General features: G+C 27.6%; 1 protein-coding gene across 3 annotated transcripts in view; it reads left to right on the plus strand.

Moving 5' to 3' along the window:
- The first annotated feature begins 11,147 nt into the window (after positions 1 to 11,147).
- LOC129963679 (sushi, von Willebrand factor type A, EGF and pentraxin domain-containing protein 1-like) overlaps positions 11,148 to 13,274 on the plus strand; it is a 641,663-nt gene continuing 639,536 nt past the window's right edge. For all 3 annotated transcript variants that reach the window (XM_056078177.1, XM_056078179.1, XM_056078178.1), the window contains exon 1: positions 11,148 to 11,383. In XM_056078177.1, coding sequence (XP_055934152.1) covers positions 11,308 to 11,383 — 76 coding nt within the window. In that variant the 5' untranslated portion in view covers positions 11,148 to 11,307. The remainder of the gene's footprint in view (positions 11,384 to 13,274) is intronic.

Consider the following 13,274-nt stretch of genomic DNA (forward strand, 5'->3'; position numbering starts at 1 on the left):
AAAGGGTAGCAAAATAATAATAATAAAAAAGCTATACTATAAACGAAATATTTACTTACAAAATTGTTAATACCAAATATAAAAGCACAAAAATTTGTTAGATTGTTCCTGGTTTAGAGCGATAAGCAAGTATGCGGCAGTATTAGAGCGTTGTTAAGGGTGTGGGGAATTGAATTGAGCGAGGGTAGAACCTGGGACCTTGTGGTGCGCAGCCGAGTAACATGACCACAATACAAAAAGAAGTGCCCGTGTAGCGTAGCTGTTAACTGGCTTATAAGCTATTCACCACCAGGGCCATTTATTACCTTGAAAAGAATTACATTGACAGACGCTTCTGAAAAATATCTAATTAGCTTTAAACATTTTTTTAAAAATTCAAGATAAGTTTTCTTTAAATCTTTATTTCTTTTATTTTCTTTTTCTTATTTTGTATTATGTGAATATCTAACATTAATATTATAAATTGAAATATTTTAATATAACTAGCTTTCGTCAAAGTGCCTTGCTAATTCAATTGTTTGAAAAAAAAAGTAATTAATTCCATCACGTGGTATATTCATTAATCAGTTTCAGGCCTTTCCAAAGTAATTAAAAGGAAGTATAAAATGGCATAAAAATTATTTCTATTTAATCAATTTATTACTTAAATTTCTAAAATGTAATGTATAATAAGATTTATTTCAGAAACACTTCCAATGAAAAATAAGTGAAAAAAGAATGATATAGCTAGAAGTAGCTAGATAAATCTTGTGTTTCTGAACCGAAAAAGTTACAATGCAAATATCTAATTTTTACATTTATTGTATTTGATTTGGGAAGAGAACCTAATGATGTCAGCTTTTAGAACTTAGATGAGGTAGTTTCGGGGGAAAATATATTCTTTATATAAAACCCATTAGTTCAGAAACTTTAATGCTCTTTAAGTTTTTTTTTCTCCTTTTTAACATACTATTTATCTTTAGATTTAGATTAATGTAAAATATTTTGCAATTCTTTAAATTTATTGAAGCGTATTGTTCCGCTTAGCTCTCTTACCGAGCAGAACAGAAAACATTAAAGACAGCATTAAAGAACAGAAACGAATTAAAAAATCTTTTATTCTAATGAAAACGATTTTTTTCTAAAATGGAATGCAGTGCTATGTCACCTATACATTTTTTTATATATGTTTTGATGTTTTCTACAAATTTAAGTTCGAAATTTTAAATTTATTTTTCTTTAAAATCCTTTTTGTTTGTTACTTTTTCGTATACCACTCACTGATATCGTTCCACTGAATGAATCTTTTGTGCAAGAATACTGAACGTTGTTTATTCTTTTGTTCGTATGATGAAGGAGCAGGCATTTTTCAACATTTATTTTTATTTTTCAGCCTCTTTTCTGGTGGAGTCTTTATTGTGTTGTGAATACAGCTGAAATTTCGAACATTTCTTCTCATCAGTTCGCAGCTTATGGTTGTGTATTTTTCTCAAACTACACCAAACATTATTACATTTTACAGATCAACAATTATAACAACTTTTTTTGGCTTTTGTTGTTTAATTTTTGAAATTATTAATAATATTCTAGAAAAAATAGATTTTGAATGGAAATGCAGTGTATCAAAATTGCTCGAACAAATTAAAAGTCTCAAAACTGAATTTGAGGATTCTAAATCTTCAAGGGAAACGCTTCATTTTCATTCAATTTTTTTTCTAGCGATACAAAATCAGTATTTAATTCGGTTGTAATTCTGTAAAGTTGAATATAATTCTGCAACTTCTTCAATTTTTACAAATATTTGTCAAAAAAAGAAGTTTTGCAACACTCGAAAATTTGGATATAAAATTATAACTTTGTTTATAAGTAATCATTAGTTCGAGAAACTGTTTTCATTTTTAGAAGGAAATAAATCATTCCTATCATATCTATAGTTACTAACACTCAGATCAACTTTGCAATTAATATCTATTCATTGGAAAAATGATGGAAGAGGGGAAACGTCAACTTTTAGAAAGAAAATATTTTTACCATTTATATTATTCTCTTTTATACATAATTTTCAAAAACACTTAAATTTGCATAAAAGTTGAATTAAATTTATATAATTTTTTGGCATATAGAGACTTGGTTCTAACATTTATATCTGATATCCTTATTGCAGAGAATGTAAAATTATCCTTTTCAATGAGAAAGAAAAAAAGAAGTTTCTTGGATAGGAAAATTCTTTTGTAGACGGTACTGGGAAACCTTTTAGATGCATACAATTCAAACTTTTGGGGTATACAATTCAACTGATCATTTAATAATATTATTGTTATTGATATATTGTAATACAAATAATACTGAGTGTATCATAAATGTTCAGAAGAATTTTTAAGCAAAAGAAATAAAACAGTTCAAATGAATGCATTTACTATCTTATATGAATATGGAATACCTATTAGCTCATATTATGTCATATTATGTAAAGCATTCATGACAAAAAACAATCAACAGTGATTGGCCGGTGTATTTTCAATTGTGTAGATTCCCTGATTTTTTTCTACAATCAACACTTGAAAAACAACAAGGCCAAACTTTTAGCATTAAATAAATTCTTAATATGTCATACATCTCTTCTTAAGCTTTATGATATACATCTTCCCTTGAAATCAAATATGAAAATAGAACATTTGATGATTGTTGCAAACATATGAGCAAGATATTTTGCTCAAAATGATGAATTGTAAAAAGTATGAAATAATAAATTCTAATTTAAAAATTTGTTATAAATCAGTAGATAAAAATTGCTGAGATTAAAAATATTTGAATGATTTTTGATGGCTTCAAAGTTACTTATAACAGAAAATTATAAAATTTTCACATGTATGGACAAAATATGATATCGAATTTTACAATAAAATTACATTATTAAAAAGGGCCAATTCAAAAATTCAAAATAGTCAATGTTTTTTTATTTTAAAATCCTATATCTGTAATAGATAAAATTGTTCATATCACTATATACAAACCACATATTGAATACTAATAATTTATAGATATACTTGATTTTTTCTTTGACAAAAATTATATTACATTTCTGATCAAAATATGATATAGAATTTTACATTAAAATTATATTTTAAAAACGACTAATCTGAAAATTAAAAATAGTAAATATACTTTATTTTAAATTCGTATGTTTGTAATGGATAAAATTGCTCATATTATTATGCAGGAACCGCATAGTGTATACTGATATATTGATCATAGTGATACTCTTTGATTTTTTTCTATTACAAAAATTATATTTAAATAATAACTTATTTACTGATTTTTTTCTTTAGTGAAACACTGTTAGTAACATTTTGAAGATATGTTTAAAACTTTCGTCTTTTCCTATGATACCCTTAGATATATAATTAATTAGAAACTAAGAATTATTTTAATGACTATCTATATTGTATTAATCTATTCTTTATATAAAAGCTGTTTCCAGCTACTTAATAATATGTTAAATATTTAATTATTTCACCTAAACATTGGCATTAAACATTCTACTTCTAAAAATGCTGCAACAGCAGTCATTTAACAAATAAAATATGGCCGTCATATATTATTCTGACTTCGAATATTTGATATTACTATGGAAGTTCCTTTTCCGTCATTAATAAAGATCCCATTTCCTCTTTTATCTCAAATGTCATATTTCTGCAAATACATCAAAGAAGATTATTTTGAGAGCTTTTGTAACTATTGTAGTTGAACTAATATTTTAACAAATTTTACAGAAACTCTGTTAATGCGCATCTGTTACAGCTATTTATTTGCGTCACTGAGATGTCATGAAAGTTGTTTCGTGCCTTAAAATGACAATCGGTGAATATAATTTTAGAAAATGTTAACCATGCAATAGGAATAGAAGGAAAAACAGAAGTAAAGATTTTGATGAATAGTTGCACGGCATTTGCATTGTCAGAAATGCTTTCTAAACATTCTGACATATGCTTGCTAAACAACTTAATTAACATTTAACTTGTTTTCTCGGTATTTCTGGCAGTTTGAAAAGAAATTACTTTGCTTTGAATTGCATGATGTTTGAAAAAGTATTAATATCTTTTGCCATACTTTTCCTTACACCATATCATGAATAAAAATGGTATTCAGTTTTTTCCCGAATAAAGGTTAATTTATATTAGAACGGCCGAAGTTTACACAAAATTTGATAGAACGAATTTCAACAGTCTAGCTCAATGCGTTTTTGAATTGTCACAGACAGACGGACATTTTCCAAAAATGTGTTTTTCGATTTCAGGGAGGTTGAAACATGAAAATTCATCAAAAACTCGAGCCCGAATTTTTTCAACGATTACTATTCTTTCTCTATACTTTGTATACCAGAAAGTAAAATGTATCAATTAGATATTTAATAAAACACCTAAGCATTACCTGGAGTCGAGCCTAATCACTCTGCTGCTACAACATCCTCTTCAAACTATTTTACCAAATCGAGCATCTTTCTAAAAATTTATGCGTTTCCATATTTTAAACAATCATATAAAAAGCTCTCTTGTAAAAAAAAAACATTTAAATTTGCTCACTTTGCAGTAATACATATTCTTATTCATTTAAATATTTAATGTTCTGTTACAATAATAAAGCTATTTAATATTCGACTAGAATATTAAATATTCTGCTAGAGTATTAAATATTAAATATTCTATTTCGCCTTAGTATCATTGTCATTCTGAGAATAAATATTTTAACACTTATCCTCTTACAATATTCATTTTTTTCCATTTTCTATTAGCGCCGTAAAGACAGAGTGTTTAAAAGCTTTTTATTTTAATTTCATCTGTTTTTATACAGTGTTATTTATTTTTTTAATTTTTAATTTATTTAAAATGAATGATTATATAAGTATTAGGAAATCTTAAAATTACTGTTTTTCTGAATGCCAATATATATGAAATCTATATTTCGTTAAACTGGTTTATTAATTCGTAATTAGACGTTTTAAAGATATCATGTTGCCATCGGGAACGAATAATTCCATGTCATTTCGGAACACTATCAAATGAAGAAGGGAATAAAATATCGATGATAAAATTCACCCTTTAAAAAAACGAAATCAGTTAAAAGTGCTTAATAAAAGACCGTTTATAGTTAAAATCGTTTCAAAACTGTTTTCAAATTGATTTACATGGTATTTCGGAAAAGAGTGTTAGAAAATCTCCGAAAATTGAAAATAAGTTTTCTTTATATTCTTCTTTTGACTTTTTACCATATTATCAATTAAAGATATAACTCATAAAGTGACTCAAGGGTGATTCACTCTGTCCATTATGCAATCAAATACTTTTACTTGCACCAATAAAAAACTGTTTGAGAACCAAAATGAATGACCAATTTTAAAATTATACACCGACATAAGAAATTTGATATTGTTTTGGAGTAGATAGTTATCTATTTAATGATTTTATATTAAATTTTTCCATTTTTGACTATGTTTTAAATCTTTTAATATTTTATAAGTTTAAGACTAACTCATTGTGTCTGTATTTGTATTATGCAATATGCATGATTAAGAAATATGCAAAACGTTTTGTAGCAAGATCGATGGACCTGCAACAACCAAATTTGGCACACTGCTACTCTTGGGTAGTAAATGCCTACTTAGAAAGAGATACTAAAATTATAATTATTTTCATACCCTCGCATACCAAGTATATAGAAAATATTGAAATTGTCAAACAATTGAAACACGAAATTTTGACTAATCCCCAAGTTTGAGATCTACCCGAATTCTAAAAACACATTTTGTCATTCTCTCTGATAGTTAGTTGGCATATCTGTCTGTTTTTGAATGCAATAATTCAAAAATTCTTTGAGCTAGAGATACAAAATTTGATATATGGTCTTCAAGCTAAATTTTTGGATTATTATTAGATTTTGAAAGAAATTCTTTCAGAATAAGTCTGTCTGCATGACTGTCTACAATGACTACAAAACGCAAAAATCTAAATAAATAAAATTTGGTAGGCAGGTTTAACATCTAAAATGAAGATTATTATTATTAAATGTTGAACTAAATCTTACAAAGGGTTGATCGCTTTCGGTATTTTTGTATGCATGCAAACACATTTATTTAAGGTGCACGTACACACTTGACATTTTTTTTTTAAATTTTAACTTTAAAAATCCAGTTTTTTCACAGTAGGTCATTAATATATGTTTAAACTCATTTCAGTGAGAAAAAAAATCATATTACATTAATTATTAATTAATTAAATAATATTTAATGAGCTAATTAGCCTATTTTTTGAAACGTGATATCTTAAATTCTAATTTGTACAGACACATAATTCTACTTGGAAATGATGCCTAATATGAGTCTTCATGTTGTCTGCCTCTATCAAGGTATAAAAAGATATAGTTTTTTTTAAACAATTTTTTCATCAACAATGAATAGAAAAGGCAAGATTTCTTCTGTCATTTTAACATTTAAATAGCTATAAAAAATTTATTTCTATACATATAACTTTGATTGAGGCACAAAACATCCGCTATATCATACAGATTATTTTGATATATAAATAACTCCATTTCGTTCATTTCTTGTTGAGTTATGATTGTTTGAATGAAGCAACATAGTTGAAAAATATCATTCTTCATAAAATGAGTTTTAAAAACACCGTAACTAGAGTTTTTAATGAAAGCACCTCAAGAAAAATAATTATAGCTCGAGAAATATTTCGAATATTGACGACATCTTGGTATCGTTTGAAAGCTAAAGGATCAGACAACATTATTAAGCAATAAAAAAATATTCGATATTTAGAACGATTTTCGAAGTTTCAAATGTGTATATACACCTTAAATAAATAGAATTTGAAATATGTTCTTGTCACTATTATATCAAATTTTGTCATAAATATATAAGAAAAGAACAGACAAAATACTTATTAGATTTTATGATATTTGAGCAGGCGCTGCATGTCAGAGATTAATTGCCAAAAAGTTGCATAAAATCGCTCGATTTATTTATTTAGTAAAAGTGTTAAATTCACCCCAAACATTCTATTTCTTGTCAATGCTATAGAAGAGATTCACGGTCTTATCCGATATCCACAATTTTAATGAGGGGAAGAAGATAACACATTTATAAGAGCATACAAGAAAGGTTTTGGGAAATAACTTCCACTGGTTTGTAATATATAATCAAAATATCATTATAATTTCAATTTTCTCTTAAGAATTTTCGGAATATATGATGCCACATAAATCAATGATTAGACCATTTAAAAAAAATAAAGTTTAAACATTTCAGATGTGACATTTTTTTTACGTGATTTTCTTCCTCTATATTTAATAAATGTTCCTAAAATTTTAAATATATTTCACATTAATATTTTCTATTATTTTAATTGCTCCCCGTATTCGCTGTATTAAACAAATTCTTCCTGTCAATATTATAGTTCCTGAAATTAAAATTAAATTTAAAAAATAATATAAAGATAGATGAATTAATCCTAAGTTAGAATCCTAATCCTAATCCGAACAGAAATAAATCCTCATATTAATTCTTAATTGTTCCAATTTTCTTTCAATTGACAGCAATGAAGCTGAATTTTTAATATTTTCAATAAGCATAAGAGAAAATAACAATCCGCAACCCGGTCAATAACGTAAAACTGACAAACAATTGAGAATGTATGACATCATTTTCTTCATCTTAATGGAAACGAGCCATTCTATGCATGTCATGCGTTTATCAATAGTACTAGTCACCTTTGGCGGCTACCTTTTTCCCCTAAAAGTTATTGATTTTATAGACTGTTAAAAGATTAATATGAATTACCTTTATTTGAAATTTTCTCATTATTATTAATCACTTTTAAATTTTGTTACTTGATATGACTGTAAAACCTTAATTGCACCAATAATTAGCGTGAATTAAGTTCAGCTATAAAAATTCTTCAAGTAACAATTTGTTTACATTTGATCGTTGCCATTTGGCAATAAATAATAAGAATGCGCTTTTAACATGTAGATTAATTTTCTTTCTTATATATATAATTAATTACAGTATACATTTGAATATTTTTTGTATCAGTTATCTCATTTAAACTCAATGACAACATGAACATAAATAAAATTTGGATAAGTATGGCTTTAGTACTCTTACTAGTTTCATAGAATAATAAAGAAACTTTTCAAGAATTTCAGCCAAGAAGTAACAGGGTGCTATTGTAATATATGTTACAAAAAAGTATCTATTTCGATCATCGGATATTTTACAAAATTTGATACAAATTTGCAATATTAGTCATGGGATCGTATGCAAAATTCTATCCATTTCTAGAATTTTGAAGTATTGTATTTATATATATATAGAAATATTTATACATACTATATAGTATAATATTATATATATATATATATATATATACATAGGAAAAAACAGATTGGCAAATATTATTCCTATAATGGCATTGGTGGACTCGAGACATATATTAGATTGCCCATTTTAAATAACATTTCGATGTCCCTTTTTTTACAATGCTTTCTCTGTCTATTGTTAGCTAGTTTGTAGCATTTCAATTTATATGGCATATTCGAAAATATTCAGTTTGTATATAAAACTCGGTTTAAAGAGGTAAGTTTTGGCTCCTGTAGGATTAAATGCAAATGTACAGAATAAATAAAAATCAAATTCAAGAATTATTTTTTACTAATTATATATTTTTAAAATGTATCTCCGTTTTATCTTCTTAATAATTTTGATATTCATAAACAAAATTCAAAAGAGTTTTTTTCCCTCATATATTGTTAATTTTTAAGTCATAGAATTGAATTTACAGCTGTATTAAAGTGATTTCTTTTTCATTGTGTGAACCTGAATTTTCAGAAATAAAGTAAATAAGCTTGCTAAATTAAATTGCGTTAAACATTTCTTTTTATATAAATTTTCATAAAAATTATGGAAAATTTTCTGACGACCTTAACACTTTTAATAAGTGCTTTAAAATTTCAATACCAAGTGTAACAACTTTTTAACTGCTATTTATTTTTTGTTAACTGTAATTCAGTTTTTGGCTATTGCTTAATTTTTGTAGAATGCGTGTTTTTTAAGTAAATTTTTCATAATCTATTCCGTTAAGTGGCGAATGTTTTTTTGTCATTCTAATCTCGCCATGGATAGGTCGCCGTTTGAATATTAAATGATTGCTCAAAAGTTTGAGAGAATTTAAATTTTTGGAATCAAAAAGTCGATAACTTTTGTTAATTCCATCTTATAATATTTTAATTTCAACTATATCCTATTCTTTTTCTCTGAAGCTAGTACTGATGTTATGAAAGTAGGTTTTTTTTTTCTGCACCAAGGTAATCGTGAATTCTATTGCTCCGTGGCTCTTATCTGTTGTGTCTATAATTACCCTGTGAATAGCATTATTCCATTTTAGCATGATTTGTTGTTGGTAGGTTTATCGATATAGATGAAGGACAAGAACAGGTGTTCTTTCAGTTGTTTTTAAAAGGACAGCAGATCTTATCCTTTTAATGACTTGAGAAGGGAGAATCGTTTTGCTGTTCATCCGTTAAATTTCTCACCTTCCATATAAATAATGAATTTCGCTTAAACGTGTTTTAAAAATTATTAAAAAAATATTTAAATTCTGACAAGTATTTTACTAGATCATAATACTTTTGCATGATGTGGTAATTAATTTCATATATTTAGTACTAGCCGTCTTTGGGGACCAGGTAGCTCAAAGTGAATATTGTTTGTGTTATTTCTAATTGTCAAGGAAATTTATGCATAACTTAATATTTTTGATTCTACCTCAAAAATATATTTAAATATTACAGTTATTTTAATTTAAAACCTTGTTCTGTTAACTGTGTATATGAATCATCCTGAAAAAGTCAAATCCCATGACGTCACAATGGCATTAAAAACGTAATTTTCCGGGAAATGTGTCTTCTACCTTTAACAGTATTTCAACTTATTCATCTTGTGTAAACTATGCAGATATTAAGCGTAATTCCTCTTTCCTAACTTATAACAAGGAAGAAATATCATGTGATAGAAGGAAGAAATATCATGTGATTAAGTTTGACGAAATAAGAAAACGAGATAGTGAAAACTGAAATAACGTGGGATTTCAGTTTAACAAGGATACCTGTTGTTATATTTATCCAAAAAAATCACCTTTAAAAATTGCTAATTTCCATAAATAATTTACACGACATTTCGTGCTATTCAAATGTCAATTAAATTTTTTTAAAATAATGTTAAATTTATTTCTGTGAAAATTATATTTTCGGAAGTTATCGCAGAATAACGCGTTTCTCCTACAATTTTTAATTTTTTGGGAATTTCGTACAATTTTTAATTAATTAAAACACCATTCAAAATTTCAAAAATATCGTTCCAACATGTACATTCCCGTCTTCGAAAATATATTTAGATCAAATTCGATAGACTGACAGTTTACCCTGGAGAGCACCAACACATACACGCTTACTTCTTTATTAGTAGAAAAGATGAATTGCGAATGACTCTTTATAGAGTCTATGCTTCCTGACCCGATTCCACCTAGAACCAACTTCGTATAACTGTCGTTGCTGAATCCATTGACACTCAAATACTCTTCTATAGGTGTAGTATAGAAACTTGGAAAGTCTCTTCGATACAAGTGTCTTCCTCGTTTGTCTGACCTTGGTTCAAAGTTACGTGGTCAATCCAAAAACAGCGCTGATGTTGCTTCTTAATAGTGCCCGAAGCAAATTAACTAAAGAAGAAAATGACATACATAACGAAATGCCTCGTCTTTTTGTAAATCATACAACTTTCTAATTCTGTTTCTAATAAATTTTCAGAAATAGAATACTTTTAAGATTCAAAAAAATTATTCCTCACTAGCCGCATTAAAATTATTAGAACATAGCTGGCTTGTTTCTGATTTTTGGCGAAAAGCGTCAAACTTGCTTTAATAATTCACAAGTTACCCATTTTTTTCTTTCATGGCAAGATTCGCTGACTAATAAAAGGCCCCCCTTCCTTCCCATCTTGCGCGTGAAGGTGGGGGTGGACCATGCGTGCGCACGCGAGATGCGCGGGACCATTCACGAGTGGGTTAGGATTCAACAGAGCTTCCGTTCATTCGACTAGCAACGTGTGTTCCAAACGGAAGTCTTCTGCCACCCTCTGGGGTCTTACCTGTCTGCACACCGATGTGAAAGACTTCTGATCTTTTTCGGCGATATTCTCCCATCCCGGTTGCGAGGAAGAAATTATCATTTCTTGGAAATTGGGAGAGATAAGTCGAGTTTTCTCTCATGATTGGATGTCGTAGAAGGGTACTTAAAGTACTTTTTATATTTCTCTTACAAGTTGGAATCGCAACTCTCACAGGTAGGACGATAGTTTCTTCAAAAGTAGTTTCTTTTAGATATATTTATTCAATAATATTATTAGTAAAAAAATATTTGAAAATGAAAAGTCATCCTTATTTTATCAAGAGCATTTTGAAGAGTTTCGCTATTTTTTGATACTTCCGAAAACTTTAGTATAAGAGGCATATAGGATGTCTTATATTTCACTTATTGGTTAATGTAAACTTTTGACTTTTTCTAATTTGAAATTTGAAGTTTAAAACGTTGATAGGGTCCCAGTTCAATCTCCGATTAAAGTTTCAATAAATTTAATTCACTAATGTATTTAATGTGAAATAGTACATAGTTGTACTGCGTCTTATCAGCAGGAACTTTAAAGGATTCATAAAGATCATAGACAAAATATGGAAAAGACAATTCTCTATAAAAATAAATAGTTACAAAATGACTAATCACTTAATTTATATTTAAAAAATGAAGATAGGTAATTAATTTATGATTAATTACAAAAAAAAAATATCTTAAATGAACTACTTTTCCAGGTTTCCGAAAGTCGTATCACAAATAATTGTTCATTATTTTGGAATTCAATTAATTTTACTTTGATACATGGTTTTACTCGTATTAATTTCTAATCGTGAGAACACCACAAAAGGTTTTTTTTCCCAAAGGATGCATAATATAGCCATTCCTTTCTTAAGATTTTGACTGGCATATGAATCACCACAGGTTTACACTTGCTGTCTAATAGCACCAAATCATATACCTAATTAGAAGACTGCTCTTCTACTATAGCTAAGAGATACCAAAGGAGGTGTCATCTAATTAGATAGATGGTTTAAATATCAGGTGTCAGTAGACAGTGAACGCATTGTTCGTAATGTATCTCATACGCAATGTATGTAATGTATCTCATACGCAATGTATGTAATGTATCTCATACGCAATGTATGTAATGTATCTCATACGCAATGTATGTAATGTATCTCATACGCAATGTATGTAATGTATCTCATAGAGAATATGTTCGTAATGTATCTCATAGAGAATATGTTCGTAATGTATCTCATATGCATAAGGATATACGTATCAGATTGATCATCTACGAAGAAAGAGTCCTATAAAAAAGCAACGATCTAACTTATACTACCCGAAGGTCAGTTCACGCTGACTCATTCTTAGTTTCCTAGTTCTGAAAATTTTACTTTTAAATATACGATTCCATTCGCATTAACTTGTAATACACAAATGTGTCCGAAATATATTTATTCAAAACGATTTGATTCGTTTTCTTTAAACGGTACTTATTTGAAATAAAATGAAAAATATGGATTTTGTTAGAGAGAAAATACGATTTTTTCCTCATAAAATTCCATCAAAACTGTATCGCCTCATATTTTCAAATATCGCCACGGCATTTTTATACTCAACTATCGTCTGACCGAATATCACTGCCATCTATTTCAAATGTAAAAGAATATTGTATCTATATAAAGTAACGAATTATTATTTCTCTATATAAGATAGAATATTGCAGTATCTCTAGGCAAAACAGCATTTCTTATTATGTATTTCTTCTTTATCATATCGGAATGGAGACTAGAGTTACAGTAGTTATATTACGGCGACTTATAGAACGGAATAGAGAATGTAGTTGAAAGCGAATACGGGTTTACGTTTTTTCTAACTATGTCGAAAACTTTAGTTGTTGATGTGAAAAACAAAGTAATTTTTATAAATCTACTTAAAAATATTAACTTCATATTTTAAATTAAACAATTTTAATTAAAACAATCATGACTTCATCTTATTTACGAAGTTATAGGTTTCAATTTGAAGCCATGAAGTTTTTGTATATTAATTTAATTAAGGAAAATAATGATTATAGTCTTAGACTAGAGTAATTAATT

The sequence above is a fragment of the Argiope bruennichi genome, chromosome 3, assembly GCF_947563725.1.
Source record: "Argiope bruennichi chromosome 3, qqArgBrue1.1, whole genome shotgun sequence".
Taxonomy (NCBI): Eukaryota; Metazoa; Arthropoda; class Arachnida; order Araneae; family Araneidae; genus Argiope; species Argiope bruennichi.